The sequence below is a fragment of the Halyomorpha halys genome, unplaced genomic scaffold (assembly GCF_000696795.3).
Source record: "Halyomorpha halys isolate HHAL.00 unplaced genomic scaffold, Hhal_1.1 Scaffold1320.1, whole genome shotgun sequence".
Taxonomy (NCBI): Eukaryota; Metazoa; Arthropoda; class Insecta; order Hemiptera; family Pentatomidae; genus Halyomorpha; species Halyomorpha halys.
In genome coordinates, this window is record NW_027115604.1 from 11,742 (window position 1) to 39,375 (window position 27,634).

A 27,634-nucleotide genomic window follows, 5' to 3' on the forward strand; every position below is an offset into this window, starting at 1 on the left:
ACTGTTGCCTTATCAAGTTGTGAAGCGGAGTATATGAGTATTTCTTCGACTCTTCAAGAGATCCTTTGGATCAGAAATTTGATATCCGAAATCAATCCTAGTGTAGTGAGTGGACCTACTAAACTCTTTTGTGACAATATTGGTGCATTAGAATTGTCTAAAAACTCTATAATTAATGATCGATCTAAACATATAGATGTTAGGCATCATTTTATTAGAGAACATATAAAAAATAATTAATGAATGAATCCTAATGAATTAGGATGGGTAAGGACTTTAGAAGAAAAGATGCATATATATTTCGGGCCAAATCTCCAACAAAAGGGATGTTAAGGTCCCTGTGGATGAGTTTATTTGAGACGTAATAAGGAGCATCAAGGATTTTACAGAGGGTTTGGATTGTAAGGATTGGATACGGAAGGAATTGGATGGTTTAGTAGTGCCCCAGAGCTTAATTCCGTATGTCAAAATTGATCTTAGTATCATTAATGTCATGAGTAATCATATGTTTGTTGAATTTGCAATGTATAACAATTTGGGAACGTTTGGCTTGCACGTGTAAGTATTTAGGCATACATTTTCATTTGCCTAGAAAAAATGTATTGAAATAGATTTTTTGATAACCATAAACACTGAGTCGAACATAGATTTTTTTTTTAAGAGGAAATCCTGTTTGGAGGTATTTTCTTTTACAAGTTCATTTCAACTAATACCGTCTCTTTGTACATGGCTGTCAAAAACCCTTTTTTAATACTTTTTCATAGAAAATTAAAATTGATGCCTAAATTTGGAAAATATTACAAGTCAAAGATAAATGTTCCCCGATTGTGTCCGTTATGTCAGAAACATATAACCGATTTTTGTCATTTTTGTTCCACCGTGAGTAAGGTAGAAATAAAGTGAATTAAGTGTATTTTACTTATTGCGCAATGGGCCTAAAATGCTTGATAGGCCTTTCTTTGAATTTTCAACACGTTCGATAGAGAACTTCCCGGCCTCCTCTTTTCGTACGCCTTACCGCACTAAGTGGAGCTTTGTTGAGCTGAATTGAAGGGATTTCATCTTTCACCACTGCCTTTGCAGCCTTGCTTTCCTTCCCTGTCTTCATTCACGCAAAAGAAATCATTTTAGGGTGCGGGTTAGTCTAAATTAAACTAGACAAAGCATTTTAATTTTACTTAACTACGATCATAATCAATTAAACAGAAAAAATGGATATTAAAGTTACAAAAAAAAATAGGCTATAAGAAAGCATAAGCACAAGTATAAGCTTATGACCCTAATCTATGAACTTTAATCGTGTAGAATAAAAACTAAATAAAACGAGAAAAAAATAAGTATCACCAAAGATTGCGACACTCGTTTACATAATGGAATATTAAAAAAAAACAGTTTTATTATAATGATTAAGTAATTCGTTGATATTTTTCTCATTTGGTGTCTGCCTACTGATATTTAAATTGGATAAAACAACCAGAGAATCACTTCCAAGAATCACAGTCCCTTTGTATTAAACATTATTTACTACATAAATAAATAAATACGTGGTGAATTTGATGTGATAATATCTAAGGAGGTAGAAACATAGTATAAGTCAGAAAATGGGAAAAATATGTTAGGTATTTTTTGAAATCGACTTTTTTCCTATAAAAATTATTTTTTCTATTATTTATTCAATATCTAAGAAGGGCGGTAAAATAGTTAAGTTATAATTTTTAAGAAATTTACTGCTTGAAAAAACCTAACTTATTGTTGTCATTTTCTGACCTTTACTATTTTACAACTACTCTAAATTTAAAGATAACATAATGCATTAATAAGAGTATGTAATTTATTTATATGATTAATTAAAGTGTTCCTAAAGATAAAAATTGTGGTTTGTGTATCTTGTGTGTAGTCATTGGGTTGTGATATGGTTTCTAATAAAATTATGGAAAAAAAATATACCGTTAATTATGTCAATAAATCATAAATCATTATCAATTAATTTATTTTTATATATATTTTTTCGGTTAGCTCTATAGACCTCGTAGATCTTTGGCCGTCTAAACCAACCTTCTCTATGCCTGCCTGTATTGTCTTGTCAGTTGTCTTGGCCTACTGTTTTTCTGTTTGCTGCATGTAGCTCATTCACAGGTTTGTTGATTCTGACTATCTGTCTGTTTTTTTGCCTCTCATGTCAATTACTATTAGTCTATTACAAACAATACTGGCATTCAATGATGTGTAAAGGCGTCCTAATGGATTGCTTCGAGCCATGTGTGCGGCCCACCTTAACCTCTTTGTCTTCATATTGCCTATTGACTGACTATTTCAATATTCATAGTTGATAAGCCCGATGTCTGTAGGGATCGATGTAGGGGGTAGGAAACTGTAAAGATGCTATATTTTGTACTGCATTTCCAATGCAATGTAAGAGAGGAATGAGGAAAGGGATTAAAGAATGAAGTTAGTAGTCCTCAGTGTGTATCAACCATCTTTGTGGCTGTCCTGTCGGTGTCAGTGTCCTGAATTGTGGGTTCGTACAGTATTGCAGGCTGTCAAAAAAAATGCTATGCCTTCTCTATATAATTTTGTATTACAGTCGGTAGTGCGAATGTCGTATGTATGTGGTCCGTCTTTGCTCTTTGAAGTGAACTTTGTGTCACTATACGTCTCAGTATATCGCTCAGAAAATGTAGCCTCTTGGCCGCTTAAGGTGGTAAGTTGGTGAGCATTAGGGTTTGTTGGTTTTTAAAACTCGGTTTTAAAAACCGGTTTTTTGGAGAAAATTATGAAATTCGAAAACCGGTTTTTTAGTAGAAAATATTGGTTTTTCAATGTATGAATACCACTTTAAAAAAAATTGAAAATGACAAATGTAGCCAAATGTACCAGATCGATGAAAGGACTGTTGCAAGCGGTTTGGTTCTTGGAATCATATCGGTCCGATTTGTCTATTGAATGAATTAATTTAGATTTTAGTACCTATGAAAAATCAGAGATATTTTTGACTGCTGTCCCATGAATAGTAATACTTCTCGCATGGAATCAAACAACTAACTAAAAGATGATTGCCAACAATGAATCACTATGGACTATATTTTAAATATCAATTTTGTACTATACTAAAGAATAAAGATAAACAAATTTTTCATTTATATTTAACATGTTGCTTTTTAAAAAACTGTATCTCGAGTACTACTAAACGTAAACCACAAATAAAAGGACAAAAAATTTAGAATTATTATATCAGGCTTTAAAAACGATTAAGCCTAGTTCGGTTGCAAGTGAGAGGGTATTTTCTATTTCGGGGAATTTTGTAAATAAACTAAGGACACAGGTAAATACCAAATCGATAGACGTCCTATGTTTTCTGAAATCATATTTCATTAAAGAAAAAAATAAATAGAATATTTAAATTTGTATTGAAATTGCCCGGAATAGAAAATACTCGGTCCTTTGCTGAATTGTCTTTAAAACTAAAATTGATTTTAATAAGTATGTATGCATAAACTTTATTTACTCTTGTCTTTCGGCTTTCATTATAATTTACATTATATAATACACAGTTATATATTTTCTAATTGTTCTTAATAAGTATCCTATCTGTATAAATAACATTGTTTTTTAAAAAAATAATATGGTTATTATAAAAATATATTGTTTTTATTTATTCGAATCCTTTGCTGAATAAATCGTTTCACTATTATAACCATATTTACATCCTTATATGTGAAAATTATGCATAAACAACCAATAATTGTTTTTAAAGTTATTTAATCCTGGTCAACTATTATTTCTTTGTTACTACTCAATTGCATAAAAAATTTTACTATCAATAAAATTGACAGTAAATAATTTCAGTCAAAAACTGCTTTTAATCTCTCTAAATTTTCTGTGAAAATTTTTTGTTCGAATTACAGAATATTCGAGCAAAAAAAAAATTTATAAAAATTCGAAACCGGTTAATACTGGTTTTCTAAAATGTCAGTTTTTGTATAAACCCTAGTGACCATAGGTGCTCCGTAGAGCAGGGCTGGCCTGAGTACACTCTTGTACACTCAATAATTTGGCTATAAGACTTGGTCCTAACCAACTTGATCTTAATGCAGTGGCGAGCTAGCGTCAGGTGTCTGTCAAGAGTAACACCCTTTTACTATGATGTCTGCTGGTCTAATAATAAATAATACTGTACATATAGACTTTGGGGAGAGGACGCTAGCTCCTTTGGAAGGATAAAATAATTATATACTATAATTATTATCATGTTATTATTATCATAGTAATATTTTCTTATAAATATAGATATATTATAATACATACAATCATGTTATATGGGACAATAAATAAATATAGTAAACTTATACACGTTCCTTACTACAAAAACGACATGAAAATATTTCTTCCCGTTCCGTTATATTTCTATTTTAACATTTTTTTCTTCTAAATCTTCTATTATTTTATTAGAAACCGTTAAATTAATAAATTTATGGTGAATTATTATTATGTTATCTCCTATTCTGAACTGACACTGTTCAAATCCATGTCTGGTACATTTAATCTTCTCTGGACTGAAACATGTTGGGTTAGAAGCAACAGTTTGACAGATGCTCTCTGGGCCTGTTCAGCTCTAAAATGACCGCCTGTCATTAGTCAGAGATAAATCAGGTTGGTGGTGAGTGCTGACCATGACCTAGAATGCATTGAGGTGAAACAGGAACCCTTAAGTCCGCCTACGTGGATCGTTGTACGGCTCATTCATCATTGTATTTATTGTATGCTTTGAACTAATAATTAGTAAAAGTGATAATTATTGTTGCCGTTTAATTATTATTAATTAATACCAACTATTAGCATTAATATTTGCACTAAGAATTTGGACAAACAATTATTACTCCTGTTAATTTATGACTTAATATGATATCAAATCTATAATGTTATAAATACTTCATTAGTTCGTATAATAGCCCAAAATGTCTCTTCTCATCAATGTCATTAATTTTTTTTCTATTGATATTATATTTGTGACAGAAAATTTTGTTATTATAATAATACTAATTATATTGTTTTATAATTGTCTCTAAGTGTTGTTGGCGTATAAGGTATATTGGCATACCTTAAAGTAGCTGATCTTATTAATTAAAATTGATTGGTAACAATTTCTGTAACAATTATTACAAACCCTATGAACATCCTCAAATATCCTGAATATTTTACACTGAACCACTTTTTTTTTTATTCTGAGAACAATCTTTTTTTTTTTAATTCTTACATGAATACAAGCTTCCTCACATTTACTACTAAGAAAGCCTAAGAATTTGGCTTTTTTATTTATTATTTTCTTTTTTATAATTATCCATTTCGCTTTTAACATAATATTTACTATTTATCTAAGGAAACATAAATTTAACTCATGAGATAACTCAGTTTTTTGGAATTGAAGATAGTATGAGCTAGTTAATACTGTGTCTCAGGTCAAAATAAAACCTCTAATCTGTTTTTCAACTGTGGTGTTATTAGTAATTTTTATTCACGACAAAAGGGTGAAAAAATGAATTTATTAAGTAGTAAAAATTATAGAATGAAATATGCAATGTTTATTAAAGAAAAATATATTTGATATTATTATAGAAAATACATAACATAAAAAAGTGAATTCATATTACATTATATACTTTATTTTTCGTGAATAACTCTTGATTATTTATTCAGTGTCAATGAAGCCCTCACAGAAATGGTGGAATGATGTAAGAGGTGTTGTAAAATTTAAAAAAAATAAAAAAAAAAGTGAAAATTGGAATTTCTTAATTAAAATGTCTCGAAAAATTCTTTTTACGTGTTTTCCTTGTTTTAGGAACTAACTGAGCATTCATATAATTCCTTTTAGATTCTCATAAACAAAAGACTGAAATGCTTCAGAATTCTCTTTGAACAATGCTTAGCTTCGAGCAGGGAACGCTTAATAAATAACCATTTTTCCCAATAATTTTATTCCCTTAAATTTTTCAAGTCTTTTTAACCTTTAAAATATAATTAGAAGTTATCAAATGTATTAAATGATTTGTATTAAAAAAACTTGTAATACTAAACGGACGATACCCAAAACATTCATATGATACATTTTTCAATATTTATTTTCTTGATAATAACGTTGATATCAATCCATTTCTACAGGATTATGTTTGTCTGTTGTTTAATTGTGGTTTAAATTATTATAGTATTATTATATTATAAGTAGGGTTGAATATACTGGTTAGTCTTCGGCTTCTGAACCTCCTTAACCAGATCGGGAAGTGGATACAGGTGGATGAATAAGGCAATAAATGTGCCGATTTCTCTGAAAGAATTGTACTCCCAAATAATTCACACGAAAGTATAACTTACGTTTGGTAGATTATTTTTTCAGGAGAGCCGTAGATATGAGATAGGAGGAAGTTATATCATTGTATTAAGGATTTCTAATCAGCACTTGGTTGTTAAATGTTTATTTTAATTTATTAAATATTTTGTTTGTAAAACGGAAGCATCTGAGAAACCCCTATCTATTTATTTTAAGAAAAAATAATTATTGTTTCAATACTCCTAAAAAAACAAAAAAAAAAACAAGTATTTCATTTTTTTTCTTTTATGAGTATATTGCATAAGAGAAATTTTAAGAAATCATTTAGGTGTTTTTATTCTACTTACGAGACAATCGGATAAATAAGGATTTAGGCTGGTTTTTGAATTTCTGTTATGTTTAAATTGTATCTAACGCAACTAAACGAAATGTGTTTTAACATTAATTTGTGTGAAGGTTTTATTTTGTGTTTTTGCCTAATAAACTTTAAAATTAAGACTTCCTATTGTTATAGCTTAATTGTTTTATCGGATAAAACGTTCTTTTCTAATAAAGAAAATCAATTAAAAATCATTCAAAAGAATTTATCCACAAAAAGGAGTGTAGCAGTAAAGTTAAAAGGATCGAGATTTGATTCCAACTGGACCACATTTAAACCTCCACCGCACTGAGGTCCAAAAGACGAAATAAACAATTTTTCGAAATTGGACTTTCCATTTTGATTAAATGGGTCTTGAGTAATATATGACCATGATTTAAAAATATGGTGACTTTTTTTCTAGTTCTAAGAAAAAAACATTTGTAACTTATTTGCAAACTATATTTTTTTAATATAATCATGCATTCCATATCTTGCTAAAAAAAAAATAAAGAAATTCTTTATTTAATTTATTCCTTTATTACATGTCTTTAGACGCCTAGCGCTTTCTAAGTGTTTATTATTTTTACAATATCGTATATTTTTTTAAGTGGAGCCTTAAAGATCTTTGTTTTAAAAAATATATATTGATATTAATTTAATGAATGAAGATGTCTAGGATATACTCCTGCTGACTTCTGTCCGTACATTAATAACCAAACTAATGTCAAAAGCACATTATATCTACATATAGAAAGTAAATGAAATTTTATTACATATATAAACAAATTTAGAGAAAAAAAATGCTTTTTAGGAAACTTTTGACAATGTCAATAGCACTTTATTAATTATATATAAATATTTTATATATTACGGAGATATTTCTTATTGTTTAAACATATCAGATTCATTAATAATAAAAACCTTACTGTTCAAATTTACCAAAGTGGATATTTTGAACCGCTGAGCAACACTACTAATTTTTTTTTACTCCATTCATGTTTATGTTGAAAGGGTACGCAAATAGTATAAACTAATTAATTGATTAATATATTAATTTACACTATTTCGTACATTATTCCCAAGATGCTTTATATTTATTTTATATTATTTTTTTATAATATTTTTTAGTTGTTCTGGGATTGATCCCTTTAGAATAATATACAGGCATCAGAATTAGGCTTTAGAGCCTTATAGTCAAATACAAAATAACAATGAAATTATAAAACATAATAAAGTAATGAATCTGAAAAGGTTAAAATGAACAACAATAATTAACAGAATATATAAAATAAGAATAGAACAAATAAATGAAAACCATATGTCATATTATAAAACATAAGATGAGGAACACTTCTTATAATAAATAATAGAAAACAAAAACAATAAAAATCAAATGTAATTAAACTAAAAATAATAAATGGAAAGGTAGAATTTCTGCTAATATACATATTTACAAGAATAAACTAAATTCTGAAACATTAAGTACAGAAAATATATAAACTTCGTTTGAAACATTCAATTGTTATTCTTCCGGAATTGGGTGGACAGATGATTGTCGAAAATATGGGATTTGAATATTAGAAGGGTATTAGAACTACGAATGAAGGAGGAAATAGAATTCCATAGGGAAGAGGAAAGATCTACCATAGACTGCGGTTCGATCGGTTCAGTTACATATAAATCTGAAGGCCGAGAGCGGGTATTGCGTGATTGCACTGAGGATTTAAATTTAAGGATATCAGAGATATACGATGGACGGCGGGATTTGATAACTTGGTAGAGGTTGGAAGCAAGAAAATATTTACGACGGAAGGAGGGGTAAAGCCACTTCAATTCTTCATAAAATCGGGCGACAGAGGCCTCCCTGGGATGACCCCAAGGATGAATCGTACAAAGCAATTAATTAACCGTTTTAATTTTGCTTCGAGATTCCCAGAGACACCCCCGTAAACCACACACCAATAATCAAAGTGGGGGAATATTAAGAAAGTAACCAGGAGCCTACGGGTTTCAAAAGGAAGTAGCTGACGAAGATAATTTAAACCTTTTACAGTGGAGAAGGTACCACGGGAAATGTCGGAGACGTGGTTTTCCAGGAGAGAGTTTGGCCTATTGTGACACCAAGGTTTTTAACGTATGGATAAATCTTGAAGCTTCCATGGGAGCCAAGAGCTCTGAAGGTGGGAAGGAAAGGTAAATTTGGAAATCATCAGCGTAAAAATGGTATAGATAGTGTTGGATAAGGAGGGGAAGGTCATTGATGTAGATGGCGAAAAGCAATGAACCCTGAGGAACACCAGAGGTAAGGGGTCGAGTCAATGATGGTGGTTTATCTGGAACCAGTACGTACTGGGAGCGATTGGAAAGGAAGGATTGATACCAGCGCAAAGCACTATTGGATCGAAGAAGATTTCTTAGTTTGTTGAGAAGGATGCTGTGGTCAACCGTGTCAAATGCTTTGGAGAAATCAAGGAGGATTAGGATAGTTTTGGTGTCCCATGGCAGTCTGGAGGTCGTGGGTTATTTTAAGGAGAGCGGAATGTGTTGAATAGCCAAGTCGAAAGCCGAATTGGAGGGGATTATTGAGGGAATGTTCCTCTTGGATGTTTGAGAGTTTGTTTTAAACAAAGCGTTCTAACGGTTTAGAAAGGTGAGAAATCGGGCGGAAGTTATTAGGTGAAGAAGGATTTAGGACTTTATTTAATGGTCGAACTAAAGCGGTTTTCCAAGGAGAAGGTAATGTGGCATTTTGCAAGGAAAAATTACATATATGATAAGGACTGGGGAACAGTATTCAATCAACTTAACAGGAATTTTTCCGGACCATGATCGTTGGGTACGGGATCTTAGAATAGTAGCTAAATGGTAAGAATTACAACTTCGTAAGATATGTGGGAAAAAAGAAGTTTTCAGGATTGGAGATGTTATTTGGAATTTCAGGAAAGATTGATGGATCAGTAGCATGGCATGTGAAACGGTTGTTGAGATTGTCAGGTGTTATTGGAAGAGAGCTGAGGTTATTTCTTATACATGAAATGAAAACATTATTGTTACTCTTTAACATTACAATTATTCAGGGTTTTTTCCAATTCGAAATATATGTTTATTTATAGAACGGTGTATTGAGTTTATAGCATTTTTCTAGGATTAAACAAAAATTGAAAAGTCCTGTCAAGGGTTTGAAGTCACAATTTGTTTTAAACTAAAGGTATCACTTTGTTAAAGTAATGTCCAAAGTAAGTTATAGTTTGTGAGGTATCTCGTAAAATCCTAGATGTTTGATGCTGGGATCCTGAGGTTTAATAGGATTTCCCAAGGTGTATATTAGTCGTAAACTTTTATTGTAGAACTGGTCCAGTGTGGGCAGGTTTCAACGCCTGTATACATAAATAACGTAAAGGATCTAGTATTTGACTTTTCACTACTCCCACCAAAATTACTAATTAATTGTTTTCCCTGGTAGAAAATTCAAAATATTTATACAGTTGAAATTAAAGTCAAGATTTACTTTATCTCTTCTTTATCTTAATGTATGTGATAAAATAGTCCTATATTTAAATATACGCAGTCCACAGTAGCGGTAGGAAAAGTCAAAAAAATTATGTAAATATCATTTCCTGTGTAGGAAATTGCAGTTCGTTTCTTTTTTATGGGCGTAGGTCAACAGTTATTTTATGTTGATTTTACTGTTGTGTTACTGTCATGTAATAGTCATGGTATGTTGATTTTACTGTTATGTAACTGTCATGTTATGTTGATTTTACTGCTAGTGTTATATTATGTTGATTTTACTGTTTTGCCACTGTTACTGTTATCTTATGTTGATTTTACTGTTGTGCAACAGTCATTTTATGTTGATTTTATCGTTGTGTTACAGTTAATGTTATGTTGTGTTGATTTTACTATAAAATTGATTGAACTTGTTACACGCGATTAAAATAATATATAACAATAATTCATTGTTGTTGTTTTACAAGGCAGTAGTATAGAGTTATGTAAAGGGAGAACGACTATTCCTCCTTAAGGGTAACTTCCCGGGAAAGACCCTAGTGTGCATGTGCCAATCACATAAATCAAAATTTATGCTTCCTCTACAACTGAAGTTACCATGAAAACAAGCTACGAATTAATTCTTAAAAAATGGATCGTTGCTATTATAGTACTAGTTCGATTTATGTGACTTTTTTTTTTAGATAATCAACCCTTATCAGTAGCTAGCTTTTTCTATGTGATTCTCACTAGGTTGTAGCTGGTTCCGGTAAATGAGCAAACAGAAATATAATAATTAAATTAGATTTAAATTAAATTAAATACCGAAGATGGAATCAGTTTAATCTTTAACATAACATATAAAATAATAGATCTCACTCACTCAATGGCTTATTCATCACTGTTTCTCAGTAAAGATAATCCCCATGCAGCTGTAGATGTGTAGTTACGAAAAATCTGTACTCTATTGTTCATAACCGTGCTTAGGTACTTCCTACTAGATTTAATATAAATGCTTAACAGTTACTTAAACAAAGTTTTGACTTTCAAAATAAATTGTGAAATTAGAGACGGTCTGTAATAGTATATAATTTAGTACTCGAAGTAGATACCGTCACAAACAAATTAGATTAAATACATCCAAGCAATTGTTTACCTCATTCTTCTATGATGATATCTCTTTCAAAGCTAGTTCAACTACCTGATTTTATTTCCCTATTATACTGTATAATATGTCAAGGAAATTATAAGCCAAGGAAACTCAAATTATGTAGACAGATTCAGGAAATTGGATTCTAAAACGATTTTCTACAGCATTAAATTCTCAATCATTAAAAACCGTGAATAATTTTTTTTTCCAAACTCTTATTCCCGAAACAATTTGCTTGTCGGGTAGATATTATTTGTCAGTTAGCCCAACTCAGAATTTAAAAAAAATCAATTTCAAAATTAGGTTATGCCCTATATTTAAATAATATTCCTAATATAATAGCATATGATATTTCAATGTTAACTCCACTTTACATGTATACATTATGCGGTCTCACTTAGAGCATGTACAGTTTATTAATAAACTCTCTTGCATAGGTCTATTATGGAAAAGAAAATATACTGTAATATGTATGCATTGATGACAAAGCAGGGGAAGTTATATCTGTGAATGATTTTATTAAATATAGTCAGCATATGCAATAGTTTTTATTATAACTATCTAATAACGAAGGTTTAGCCCCTGCTATCCAAGATTAAAAAGTTAAAAAAAATTAATTAAAATTATAATTCTTTGTAATCCAGCAAAAAACAAATAAAATAATAACTCCCCTTTATTTTCTATTGATTTGTGGTTTTACTACTTAGACATAAAAGTCACACATCCATCTTAACATTATCATTTATAATAGCTTTGGCTTTTATATGAAAGATAATTAAATTTCCTAAAAATAAAAAATAAAATAATAAAAAAAAATTTAAAAAAAAACATAACCAGTTTAAGTTCAGAATGATCGAACCATTCCGTAAAATATTTTTGTTTCTATCTTACTTAGCAATGGTTTAATTGTTTAAATAGTTAGCAAGACAAAATACGGCGTTTTCGAGAAATATACTTTTTTTATCAATTTACAGTTAATCTCATTTGAGGCACTGTTTGTTTTACCATCACCAAGAGTTGCGGTATGAAAGGTTTGTAACTATTAAAGAAATTTAGAAACCAAAGCATCATATTTATAACCCCAGGACTTACAGAAAACCCCATGTAATTAATTGTTCGATTTTTAAATATGTACGAGTACAAACCAGGAAGGGTCTGGGATTCAATACTTTGTAAGGATGTACTGTATCTTGCACAACTGTTTTGCGATTTGTTGATGATCATACTCATCCCTCACATTTTTCCCTCATTAAGCTGGGTGGGCCCCAGGAAGGTTCCTGAACTCACAGGCTTGACTCACGGATAGGGTAACAGAAAAAAATATCATTGCTACTAGTCGAATTCGGACCCAGATCATTAGATTATGAAGTACAGCACCTTACTCACTGGCTATCACGCTCCATTTCAATTTGATTACTATTTACTGATTATTTTGGTTATCATTATTTATATATGAGTTTTCAATGCTACAAATAAAAGGTTTTTTATGTGAATTTTATTTCATTTAACAAATAAATTTTAGTTTTAATTTTCATTATTTAATTGTATTGTTGTATATGTGATTATAAACAATATAATAGAGTTGTAGAATAAGTTTGTAGAGGAATACACACACTTACTGTTTATAAAATGATATTTCTGGAATGTTAATTATATATTACCTTGCCAATTAAGTTAGTGTATTCTTTGTTCACCCTCTGCTCAAACATGATCGACGCTAGACCCACGTTGTCGCTTGACACCAGCAAGTTGGAGTTGTTCATCGAAGTCGGGTGTACAGCAAACCAGGTAATGACTCCTAAGGGAAAACCGTCTTTGCGGAAAAACTTGAGCTGAGAAAAAGTCTTGTCCACATCGTATTTGTATCTGCAAATAAAAAATTAAATATTAATTATACTGAAGGTAATTAAAATTGAAAATTGATTATGGCGATTATCGATACTATATATGCGCATTATATAGATATGCAAAAGTTTGAAATCGTAATTTTTCAAAGATAATAATCCTATAAATAATTTAAGTTTTACAAAATTACTGAGGTATGTTATAAATAGCATGTAACCAGTGTTATACTTTCGAGGAAAAAAAATATAAAACTTTCATAAGTGTATAGAGCTATACTGACATAATTTATACATCGTCAGTATTTCGTCCTTTGCTATTTTTATCTTCCTTTTTTAAATTCTCTTATCTACTTCTACAACTTTTTCTATAAATTTCTATTGGATATGTTTAGCAATGCTATATCCTATCGTTAATAGATAATCTAAATTAAAACTAGAGACAACTATTCTTATTTATAAAACAATTTTCAGACCACTGCTGATGTACGGCTGTGATCTCTGGAGAAACATCCATTACGAAAAGGAAAAAAATACAATAATTTCAAAATAAGATCTTTATAAAATCCATAAATGTCATTGTTTTTTTGTTATTAACTTTTCTTTTTTTTCTCTCTCTCCATAGGATTTATTATATGTATCTATTTATTTTTTTTATTTATATATATATATTTTATCATATGTGTCTTTTGCACGAGACTATACCCCCCCCCCCCCAAAATCAATTGTGAAACAAATATCTGTTATATTAACCTTGGCCCACTAGGCCGATCTGGTACTGAATAAAAAATATGTATATATTGGATAGGTGATTTCTTTGGAGATCCTTAATTTTACGTGTAAAAATAATATCTGTTAACATAATTACTATTTACATTAGTGAATTCATTATTTAATTTAAAATAAAAACTGCAAGTAACTTATTCTAGATTAAATATTAACAATATTTATCACAGTTACTCAGGAGCTTGGGTAATAGTAGATATAATTTTAAGTCTGAAAATAGTATCTACGAGTCCTGGTGTTCTTGAAATATATATTTCCGGATATTTCATATGAGAAGAAACATGTTTAATGCAAAATTGGTGTAAGTCGAATATTAAATCTTGAAATATTCTAAACCTTAGGATCAGTTTTTAGTAAGAAATAACTAATTTTTCTGTTATAAATAGCTAGCCAAGTAAACAAGCACATCTAACTATTTTCAATTAAATAATTACTTTTTGTAAAGTTTAGTATCATCGGTTACAAAATGACTTTTGCTCTCGACGGGAAACGTAACTCAGTTATTCCAAAGCTAATTAAGAGCCCCTCAAAAGAAACGTTGTGCATTGCAGCCAGGCATTGCAAAATAGTATAACCTCAGCCTGTCTCTTCTGATCTGATTATCTTTTCCCATTTTTCTGGCTATAAATATTTTAATTTCCATTATTTCTTTTCAGGAATTACCCCTAAGCTAGCAGAGGCCATATCTAATTATCTAATTATATCACACTTTATAAATTTTTTTAAAAAATTTAAATAGATTACTAGGGAGTTAAGGGTTGCTCGGTGTAACCGCTGTACTAATAACTCTTAGAACCCGAGTTGGTTGTTGTTGTTGTTGATTGTTGCTTAAAGGCGTAAAACACTCTGGTCATCAACGCCTATGGCATGATATAAGTAAACAAAAATAAAATAATTAAATAAATAAAAAATAGAAAAATAATTTTAAAAATAAAATAAAAAACATAAAAATGGAAGAGGAGTTATAATTTATAAAGAAGGCGATGTGCTTTTAAAAATTCAAATACTCGTGTAATTTTAGCTTTCTCATCTGCCAGAGTTTCGGATAAATTTGGGATCAGTCATATCCTGTTTATTATTGGCAAATAGTGAGTACACTCTTCAAAGAACCCGGGTTTAAATCCACCTCTGGAAGATAATTATTTATTCTCTTATCATATCCGTGAGTCAATCCTATGAGTTTGTGAGCTCTTCAGGGGCCATGGACATAGCCTCTGTAAAGTGGGTATCCTTAATTCGAGAAAAACCTGGCGATTGAACGTGATCTTGAAAAAAATCACCTCCTTGCATAATTGTTGTTTTAAAACAGTGCCTATTTACAAGTAGAAAAGGGTATGGGCTTCATTGGTTGTAGAGGACGGTTAACATTATCATTATTACAAATTTATAAACAAATTTCTTAATTTTTAACATTTCATTTTAGTAAAACCTCATTAATGAAAATCAGGATCCTTTATATCACTGTAATAATATTATGTTTATTTTAATTTAAATTTTTTAGTATAATGTTTTAACCTCTACTCTTTTTAGGAAGAAATGATGTTCAATTTTTAAAACGATAATAACAATTTTCCATATGAATATTCCTTTATGTTTTTTTCTTTTCAATATATAGTTTCTTCTAATGTACCAAAATTATTTTTTAACTAATATCCGTTTTTACATTATTTTTTTTGCACTCGTAATATTTATTTATGTAACAAGCTAAAACATATTTTTTTATAATAATTACTAAAGAAGATTACATCCCTTAGTGTAATTCATATACGAAATTTTAATTATGAAAGAATACAACAAGTTATTGATTGTAATAAACATATTTGTTATGTGAATGTTTTTAAGATAGTTTAAAAAAAAAATAATATTCTATAGGACAAAATTTCATGTGCAAATCATATCATATCCCTGTGCGAATACCATAAAAACTACTACTACGAAGATACGAGTCATAAATTACATTATAATAAGTTAAATTAACTATATTTTGATTATTTTCAGACATGTGTACGTCTAATGGTTTTTGAGATATAAATTTCTCTAGATAAATTCACTAACTACAGTACGTTTTTTATGAAATGTTACTTTTTAAAAAGCTATATCTCGGGAATTATTAAACGTACATAGCTGTATTAGGGCTCATATTTTAGCTAAATTCACGCTACTTTAAACGGTGTCTTCGTAGGTTTTCTAGTGCTGTTGGTAGTTTTAAAGATATAGAGGCTAAGAAAAAAAAATTATGTTTTTGAAACAGCTGTAATTTTTATTCCCCCTATCTATACTTGGCAGGCTGATCTATTTAGACAAACAATTATACACAGTTTTCATGGAAGTAATAAAAAAATGGAAGAAACAGCCTTTTTTTTCTCCCTGGCTTTTGTAATATGAGTTCAAGATAATTTAAATTTCGTTTCTTAAGGATTTTTTTCTTTTCAAATAATTAATGATCGAGTTTTTTTTTTATTCTATATTATAAAATCTGCGGAACATTTATTTGGAAAGTATTTCTTCATTTAACCTTATACGTACTATATATATTTTTTTGATATTTTAAATATAAATAAATAGGCGTCGATATATCCTTAAAAGATCGATATCAATTGAAAGAGTCCTTTTGAAAAAGAATCAGAGCGGGATTCTCATTCAGTAACTAGATTCCAATCCGGCGAAGCTTCATGCAATCAAATGTCCTTCGCGACTGGCTTTAAGATCCTTGGGCTAAATTTAGATTGATCAATAGAAACGTAATTTTAATGTTCGAGATCTTTCACAACAGTAATTAGCTTTAAGAGGACTATAACATGTTTTAGCAGAGACTAACAAAAAGATTTAATGTTAAGCAATACGTAATGACTAGCTGACCTATATGAAAAATTCACCCAAACCATTGCTACAAATTTAATTATTTATTCAGTAATATTTTTTTACACAAAAATATTATCTATCTATTTTTACATTTGTGGCAAAGTTTGTATATTGTTGCAATATTTTTACAATGCTTATTGTTGGCAAAAAGTGAGTACATTCTTCAAAAATATGTTTAATCGTAAGAATAGACTGACAATATCAGAACGATGGAGGTGGCAGTTTTCTGATCAGGTGAGAGTGCGTGAGGAGAGTATGACCTATTCTCAAACGGGTTAGAGCAACTTCCTCCCTGCAGCTGTTGCGGTAGGATGTCGACCATGGTTTTACTGATCTTTTGATTCCCTTTAATTTACTCGGAGAACTTTCATCCCACTTGGCCTGCCATCTTTCTAATATTTATAATTTAAGGGGTGTACTGAGTTCTAATGGGGTAAGAACGGCTGTGCGGTGTGGCAAAGTAAAATCTACACTCTATAACGGTGCAAATCGATGCGAGAGTAAAAGTAATTATAAAGCATTCTAAATGTGAAAGCAACAGCTAAAAGTGCTTATCTTTTCGAAAACGATTTTGATCAAACTCAGTATATCAACGTAAATTGAATGGTCTTTAATTTTAGGTAGGTCTTATCCTTATCGAAATAGTCTGGCGGTGCTTAAATGCGTACTATTAAAAAAATGTTCCTCTAAAGTACCTCTGATTTTGTGTATTTTTAAAAAATAAACAGTTTTCATTCTAAGCTATATTCAACCATGAATAAATACAAAAAATTAAAGAGTTTTATAAATAAATAAAGAAGAAAAAGGAGTATAAGAACCGAGACCACCCCGTACTTTTCTGATTTAAACTGTTGTATTTTTGGTTGCAACGAACCTTATATTTGTTATTTACACCTCGAGAAATATTAAAATTCTAATGCCTATAGCCACATACAAATATTTTTTTTTTTTATTTTCAGCTTTCCCGGTCTTTAAATTTCTTCTTTTGAAAATCACAAAAGTTGTGATTACTTCGCGATGATAGAATGATATGATTGTGTTGTCTTATTCTGTATCAGAAGGGATCAACGGGATATATTTTAATAATTGATTATTAATGAAAAATAATACAGTCCAAAAAATTTAAAACTATTTTGATCTCGACTTTATCTCAGGACTGTATAAATAAGCTTGAGCATACATCATGTCTAGAAAATTATAAAATCATGGACGTTTAACTCAGTAATCCTGTTTAAAGTTATTAAAAAAATAATTATTAATTAATTACATAATTACTATTTGAATTAGTCAATTAATAATTTAATTTAAATTAACAACTGCAGGTAATTTTTTTTAGATTAAATATTAAAAATATTTATCACAGTTTCTCTGGAGCTTTGGTGATAGTGGATATAGTTTTAGCTCCGCTGCTTTTCTTTTCTACATAGTTATTTTGAGAGATGAAATTTCCTCCTTTTCCTCCGTATGAACCGAACATTGTTCTATAATATATTTAAAATTAAAGACGCCGAATTAATACCTAAGCCATAAAAAATTCCACTCCAGAATATTTTGAAGAATTATAATCCTAAATAAAAAGACGGTTTGGAAAATAACAACCACTCTTTTTTGCAGTCGTAGAATTCCAGTGTTTTGAAGCATAACAAAGTTATTTGTCAATTAACATTTATTTATTAACGGTCTTGTAGTTAAATCTGAACCCTCTCTCTCTGGTTAGAATTAGTTTTAAATCTCATGTCATATTAATTTTTTATTAATTGTATATTTTATAAAGGTTTGATGTCAATTTTTGTACAAATTAATACAATTATCCTAATTTTGAAAACTGGGCATCTATATTTTTAAAAAAAGACAACACAGGAACTAACGCTAATTACAGTATGAGGAACTATAGTACAATTGTAATTATTTAGTTCTTAAAAAAATAAGCATTTATTTCCGAAAGGTGTAAATATTTCCAGGTTAATTACAAACACGAATATTCTTATTTAAAAGATTTTTATTACTAAGTTATTACTTAACTTGAAGTCGTAATAAAGCATAATTAGATTTTGAAACGTGAACAGTCGCATCATAAAAAAAAATTACAATATCCGACTAATATAAAATCATTTCTATGTATAGATATATCTATCACTTCATTTATCATCTATACATTACGATTATATATTAGTTTATATTCTTATGTTATTTTGAAGAGCTCCACCGGAAAGACATGGAAATAAATACAAGCAAAAGCAAGATATTACAAATGGGGAGGCAAGTGGAAGATCTTCCAAATATTGTAACGGGGAAGAAATGGAAGTGGTTGTAGATTTCACCTACCTAGGAACTATGATAGACATGTCTGGGAAAATAGACTCAGAAATATCAAACAGGAAGAACGTTGGGGAAGACGAGAAGATATCGTGTCCGAAATGAGAGGATACGCCGGGAACTGGGGATTGCCTCAGTGAAGGAGATTCTGCAGACGGCAGTTGAAATGGTCGGCCACGTCATTAGAATGGAGGAATATAGGGACCCACTAAGGACGATGGAGTATATACCGAATGACAGAAGGTCTCGTGGACGACCAAGGATATCCTACCTAGAGTATGTCGACAGGCTCTGCAGATCAAGAGGCGATCTTCGTCAGGCTAGGAACCTAGCTGCTGATAGAGAAAGTCGGAGCCGGTGGCTGAGTGAGCACTACAGGGAGAAGCAAAAGAAGAAGTTGTATTTTGTATTTTAGGTTTGTTTTATTTATGGTAAAGAGGGAAAAATAGGGGGAGGGGCGGAAAGTCACATTGGGTTGAAAGAGAAAATATGAAAAAAAAAAAATAATAAAAGTGAAAAGGAAGAAAGATAAAAAAAAGAGAGATATTAACAAAAAAAATTAATAAAGTATTGAAAGAAGAAAAAAAAAATGGAAAACAAGAAGATAAAAGAACCAAAGCGATGAAACAAATAGAATAAAAAAAATCCATATACTATTATTATATATATTTGTTTACATCATATAGCTATATGTTTTATTATTAAAAAAAAATTGTCTCATTAGATTTGAATGAACAACCAAATGAAAGTCGGACAGCAAAGCTTTGTTGTTTTTGAATACAGTTTTTCCTTCTTGCTCCTATTTATTAACATCTGTTATAGTCTAGAAACAAATAGATGGAGTTGGCCCACGAAATAAAACAACAACAAAATAATGTAATGACAAGATAAGAAATATGAACAAACAAAAATTAAGAAAGGAAAGCATATGAAAAATAGAAAAATCTTAGTTCACAAGAGATAAAATATAACTAACAATAAAAAAATACAACTTGAAGTCAATTCAGATACAATAAGATAATAAAATAATACTAATTAAAATTCATGTAACTAATAATGCAAATCTATAACCATTTCATCAGATGGAATATAAGGAACATATAAAATTAAAAAATAAACTGTCATTAAATGATTAATAATTAATGTATTTCATCACAGAATAAAAATTATAAAACAACTGAAAATTTCTTTATATATCAAAAGAAAATTGAAACATTTGGGGAAATACAGAGTTAGAGAAGTACTGTTACTAGATTAACGGTTCTGCTAGAAGGTGATTTGGTCCGAATCATCCTTGACCGCCCGATTTTTACCCAATTAAAGGTACCTAATTTATGGAGAGTCCATAGGACTCCCGAGCCCTCAGGGCTGATTCACGGCTACAGTGAAGGATAAAATAATTTTCTGCCATTGCCGGATTCGGACCCAGGTCATTGGAATTAGTAGTACAGGCCCTTGTCACTGAGGTACTCACACCTACGAAATTACTAATAAATCAAAATAATTTTTAAAAAACAAAATAAATACAAAACTGAGTCAATCAATCCTTTAGTTAAATTTATATATATAAATATAAACTATTATATATTACACATTAAGGAAAAGCTTATGGAACAATGTTTTATCTTATCAATCTATACACCCGCGTTTGTTATTAAAAGTCTTAATGTTGCCTAGAAGAGAAGAGAGAAATCATTAGAGTAACTAAGCCTCTTACCGAGTTCATTAGCTCTATAGATTTTAACTAGCATAAAAAAGGATGGAGTCAACTCTGTCTTCCTCAACTTCTACGCACATTTGTATCAGAAATATTTATTTATATTATGTTTTTCAGTTGATTTAAAATTGAACGTTGTCAACTTACTGCAATGGAGGATCATAAACTCAGAATCAAGACAATTATATTTTAATTTTTCTAAAAGTGCATTGATTGACAATTAAAATATAAACGATTAAAAATTAGAAGTATAATTTAATTCAATTATTTTATCAGTTTAGTTTATATTAATCGTTATTAGTATATTTTTCTTATGAACTACATTAAATTTAAATATAAGAAGATCGTCAGGGTTACGGTAAAAAAAAAAAGAGTTTAAAACTATTTTAATGTTCGACGTTTCGCCCCACTATGCAGAGCTTCATCAGGGCTAAAAAGATACAAAAAAAAAAAAAAAAAAAAAAAAAAAGAAAACTGAGAATATTACAACAATAAGATAATTTAAGCTAGGATAAATATTATGTAAAAATAAAGTGATAAGAAATTACATAAATATAAAAAGAAGGAAGACATAAAATAGTATCAGTATAAAATAAACTTAAATAAACAATGATAAAAAGTACAGGAGATGTACACAAAACAAAAAATAATACGGAAAAAAAAGAAAGTAGAGATTAAATAAACGTCTTGAAAGAATAAATATAAATAAAAATAATAATAATAAATGAGCAAAGAAGCTTTTTCTTACTATTTTATTTCTTTTATATGTATGTAATTTCTTATCACTTTATTTTTACATAGTATTTATCCTTATTGTATCTTATTGTTGTAATATTCTCAGTTTTCTTTTTTTTGTATCATTTTAGCCCTGATGAAGCACTGTAAAGTGCGGCGAAACGTCGGACATTAAAACTATTTGTTCTTTTTTTGACGGCAACCTTGACCATCTTCTTATATTTAAATCTACGGTCAACTATCTATACATATATATATAATACATTAAATTTAGGTGTATTATGGAAAAGTTTTTTTTTTATATTGTATATGATACAACTTAAGTATCTGTACTTTCACATACATATACAAGGAATATATAGTAAGAGAAACAACATACGTGAAAACTTTTAAAGAAAATGCATTTTTTGAGGTCCCCTGAGTGCAAAAATGATCTGTGTGTCTGTATGTCAGCATTCTAGCACAAAAATTCGTAAGAAACTGAAATTTCATATTTAAGGCAGCTAAATGTCTGGGATGTGAAGGATTTTAGATTTTCTTGAAAATGACTCTAAACCGAAAATATATATATTATTAGTTACTCGGGAAAAAATCTTTAGATTAAAACCTCTCAAAGGTGAATTCTTAAATTTACCGGCTTGATATTTAATAATTCTGAACCATTCCCAGTGGACATCACTCTAACGGCGCCGAGTGCTAAATTTTCGTTACCGAAAATTAATTCCACTGTAAAATGTTAAAATAGAAAATAAAATAAAAAAATTACTAATTTTATCTTTTTTTAACAAGACAATAACAACCGTTCGAGTTTACCATATAATTGGGCAACGCAGATAAGAAAAATATTTGAAAGCTTCGGAATATTTGACCCGATACTGTTCAATGATCCGGTAAGTATCAGAATTAGAATTTGGGAGATCTTGGATAGATATAAGGAATTTTTCAAAAATAAATTTCTCCTGTTATTACGAGAATCGAAAAATCAGCTGCCACATAGATTACTTGAGAATAATTATCCATCTACGATTCTCCGGTAAATGTGCAATTACTTTAAATGTCCACACAAATATATTTTGGACCCACAGAAGGTTTGTTCAGCTTGTGATGGAATGGCACTGGAGCATTGTTTCAATTTTTTGACGAATTACCCCGCGTACCATGAGAACCGATACGATACATGCCGAAACTAAGCAAAATTAAACAAAATCAGTTGTTCGAATTTCTGCCTCTACCCTCAGGATTGGATCTTAAACTTATTTTTATATATGTAACACAAGATCTTTTGCTTAGAGCTGGATACCTATCTTCATAATAGGTTGAAACAATGTTTTTTTTAATATTATTAAATAGAAGTGACGTTTTGTTTTATTGTTTTATTCTGTCGAATGTAGATAGTCCAGCTTGGGTATATTGTTTGATCTTAGTTTACATAAATGATGTTTAACTGACCACTTTTGTAAAATTACTACGATTTATTATTTATTTTTCAAGCTGACTATCTGTACAGGGATTGCCCCTATAAACAAACGAATAAATTATTATTATTATTAAATATAATTTTATTTTTGTATAAATAGATATACACATTTAATATATAATATAATATAATATAACACCACAGACATCATTACACCATATAAAATAGTCCTCTTTATTTTCCTAGTAGCATATCCAGTCTCATGAGGAATTTATTCTATTGTAATAAATAAAGAGCGTGTTATTTATTTGGATTGGATCATTTAATTTTCAAAGAAAGGGTTTAGATTTTGCCTCTCGAAGGTTTTCATAGGAATCCCTTCTTTTGCACACCTCGTTTCACTTTAAATACGTTAAATCCAAAATTCTTTTTCTCTTTTAGCATCAAACGCTAAGAAAAGCACTACATAAATTTCTTATGGTTGAGTAAAAACATAGCCACTAAATTTATAAATTTCTCCTGTGCGAAAGATGCATTAATTAATTCTAAATCAACGCCTGAAATATTCACTTAGTCAGAAAAAATACAATTTAAAATCTTATGAGTTAAGAAAGAATCTACCTTGATCTTTCATCTTCAGGATTTCTCAGATAAGAAGTTGGACTCCTGTTGATGTTGGCCATTTGAACTTCTCCCCTGGCGTACTCCACATCACCTTGGACCATTCTGCCGTGAGCGCGAAGAATACTCTGAGAACAAAGAGAGCAGATTCTCTAATTGCGATTCTAGAATGGTCTAAAAACAGAGGCAAATACGGAAAATGTTTTTCTAAAATTATACTTTAAAATTTCTGAGCTTATAATTGGGTTCCAAAAACTGAACTGCAGGATATGATTCAGAACATTCACAGAATCACTCGGTGACTTTAGCAACACGAAGTTTTATGCTTACTATCGCAAACCAACAATTAGCAAACTGGTATGATCCTACTAGTCCAATAGCCAAGGAGAAAAGAATCAGTAATTTCACCCCAATTTTTGATCCCTTCAAAGAATACAATTAATAGTTACTATACATAATACTGGTAAAAATTGATGAGTCTGCAAGTATAGAGTATAGAAAATATAGAAAAAATGACGGGTGTTCCGAAACGTTAAAAACAATTACTTTTTTCTTTCGAAGATCAATTTCTTTAAAACTATCTAAAACACAAACAATCTTATCTATTTACGTACAATAGTATTTGAGATATACATATTTAAAGAACATTTCATTTAAGATTTCTCAAAATAAATTCAGCAACTACTGATTTTTCTGAAATTTTGCTTTATAAGAAAGTATTTCTCGGAAACTATTAAACGTAAATAGCAAAATTGATATATTTTTTCATAAATCAAATATTATGAACAACATTTTGCGAATTCATTATGGCAAATATCATGAAAACTACTATTCCTAGGATGATAAACTTTATAAACTACTTTATAGTACACTCAACTAGCTTTAATTTGATTCCTGGTTACTCAGATATATTTTTTCCAAAATTATACTTTCTATGAAAAGTTTTTTTTTATTTTAAAGTATTTCTTGGAAACTATTGAACGTAAATAGGTTTTTGTTTTTTTCATATTTTAGCAAATTTACTCTTTAAATGATATTCTTAAGTGTAGTATGTAATTTTCAATATTGAGAGCTCAAAAAAAAACTAGGTAGACTCATCAATTTTGACTAGAAACTATTCATAGTTTTCATTAAGGTAATAAAAAATTAGGGTTTTTTTCTACTTTTTTTCCATAAGGCTCTTGTACTATACTACAAACGTTTCAATAACATATTACAAGAAGAACTATTTGTCTTATAAAATGCTAACGAGCAAAATGATATGAGGAACTTTTTTAAACTAGCAAGAAATATTAACATTAGAATATCCTTCGTTCATTCGATTAGTCTTATCGTATATCATAAGACTAATAGATGTATATTACTTATCAAGAAATATTATTGAAAGTATAAATAAGGAATCTGAAATAAAAAATATTACAAATTATTTTAACTTATTTATTTAAATTTAATTGTTTTTTTATTTAGCAGAAAATAAAGTTCGCAAAATTCTACTTGTAGTAATATTTTTAATTGATAACAAATATTTATCTACACTATGACTTTTCTACACTACACGACAATATTTTCTTGCTTCCTTCCTTTACCAAGTTATCCATCGTACATCTTTGATATCCTTCAATTTAAATCCTCAGTGCATTCCCGCAATACCCGCTCACGGCCTTCAGACTTATATGTAACTGCCGATCGAACCGCAGCCTTTGATAGATCTTCCTCATCCCTATGGAATTCTATTCCCTCCTTCATTCGTAGTTCTAATACCCTTCTAACCTTCAAATCCCATATCTTCGACCACCTTCTGTCCACCCAATTCCTGAAGAGTAACAATTGAAAGTTTCAAAGAAAGTTCATATATTTTCTGTACTTAATGTTTCAGATTTTCGTTAGTTCTTGTAAATATGTATATTAGAATACCAATTGTACCTTTCAATTTATTATTTTTAGTTTAATTATATTTGATTTTTATCATTTTTATTTTCTATTATTCATCATCAGAAGTGTTTGTCAGGTTCTGTTTTATGATATGACATATGGTTTTACTTTATTTGTTCTATTCTTATTTTATATATTCTGTTAATTATTGTTGTTCATTTTTATATTTTTAAATTCATTTTATTTTATTATAATTTTTGACGTTTTATAGTTTCATTCTTTCACTCTAAGGCTCTAAAACATAAGTCTGACGCCTGTATATTATTTCAAATGGATCAATCCCAGAATAAATAAAGAATATTATTATTATGACTTGATTGCTCTCATTATAAGATGAATTAATCAGGAATCCTGTTCATCGTTAAATAAACTCAATATAATTTATCAGTTTGTAATTTATTTGTTAATTAGTTAAAACCAGTACCAAAACCTTCAATGTTTTATCTGTAGGGATTGAGACATTATAATCTTTTCTTTATTGTTTTTAAAATGTATTGTCACTCTTAAATGGTATAAGAAGATAAGCAGTAGACGAGGTACATTGAAGCGGCAAGCCTTATCATGAAGGTTACGTCTCAAACATATAATTCACTCTTTTGTTTCTATTTATGTATCTCTTTATCCGGGCTGGTTGGTTTCGTGCCTAATCTATTTCACATTTCTGCTTGGTTTGTTCTAAAGTTCGATCAACAATATCATTTTTAAATGCTCTGACAGGAGAACAATGTTGAATTGGAATAGAAAGGAAAAAATAGAAATAGAAGAATCTGAAAAGTATATAAAAACTATTCCTGTGTATATTTATTTGTAATTTAAAAAAAAAAATTATAGGATGCAACACTTGGTAAATAACTTAATCAATAATTTTTGTTTTTATTATATAATGTTATCAAAAAGAGCAGTCATACAGAATTTTCTCTTTTTCGTAAATAGATCATTCGGATTCCAATAGCTCTGGGACTTGACTTAACAAAAAGTGATCTATAACCTTACCTAAATAATAATAATTTTAATATCAGGTGAAACATTGTTGATATAATTGTTTTTGTTTTGAATTTGAACATTTGACAAGGTTCACTAGAGAAAGCACATAGGGACTGGTAGGGTTTTAAGTAATACATCTTCAAATTCATTAGGTCTAGTTATTTATTAACTATTTATGTTAGTACAAAAGTTAGTTGCATATTGTATTTATTAATTGTATTCGGTAAATTTTATATTTTACTGCATTAACTATAATACAGTCTTCGTAAAAATAAAAACATTGTTTAAGACATTCTTATATTTAGTTCGTAATGACATGAAGAGTAAATTTAATCTGGGACGTCTGGTCCCCTAAAAATAATTAAAATGTTTATTTGAGTGCAAATTTTTAAATACGGAAATTAGTTGAAGAATAAAATAGTATAATTAAAAAAAAAATGATGAAATTTTAAACTTGTAAATACACCTTATTACAAAATTACAATCATATAATTTACAATGGTTTTTTATTATAATTTAAGACGTTTTTTATCTCATCACTGATCATTTTTTTCTATTGTGTTATGTAAAAATAAAAATATATTTTTTAATCATAATTATTTATTGGGTATTAGTTTTACGATACTTACACACCTGTGGATCTTATCTAGTAAACAATTTAAACTTTATTCACTCCCTAATCTCCAAAATTATTAATTACTTTCTTTTATCGCAGTTATTTAAAACGCTAATTAATAAAAAAATAATTACTGATAAAATTTGTCCATTTGTCTAATTTCGAGTTAAAACAAATTATAGCCTTCGGCAACCAATAACCACTAAGTCTTATCCATACGAAGCAAACGGTGCCCTCAAATTTTAGTGATAATGTAATAACAACAATTTACTAATAATTTATAATGTATTCTCTGAAGACTGAAAATATAAAGCCTTTGGTATAATAAAGCCGTTTTAGTTGCTCCGTCATAATTGCTGATGGATATATTATATCAGTTCAGAAACCTGGAATACCGTTTGTTTTCCTGGAAGAGACCCGTGACTCGCTTTTGATGTGACATATTAATTATGGATTAATTATGGCCTGTGAAGAAATGCTGTATG

General features: G+C 29.4%; 1 protein-coding gene across 1 annotated transcript in view; it reads right to left on the reverse strand.

The window, feature by feature from the left end:
- LOC106689288 (neutral ceramidase) overlaps window positions 1-27,634 on the reverse strand; it is a gene marked incomplete at its 3' end in the record, with an annotated part of 128,579 nt that overhangs the window by 9,917 nt on the left and 91,028 nt on the right. Inside the window, 2 exon segments of the mRNA XM_067052609.1 lie at window positions 12,984-13,188; window positions 23,618-23,745. Of these exon segments, the coding sequence (XP_066908710.1) occupies window positions 12,984-13,188; window positions 23,618-23,745 (333 nt within the window).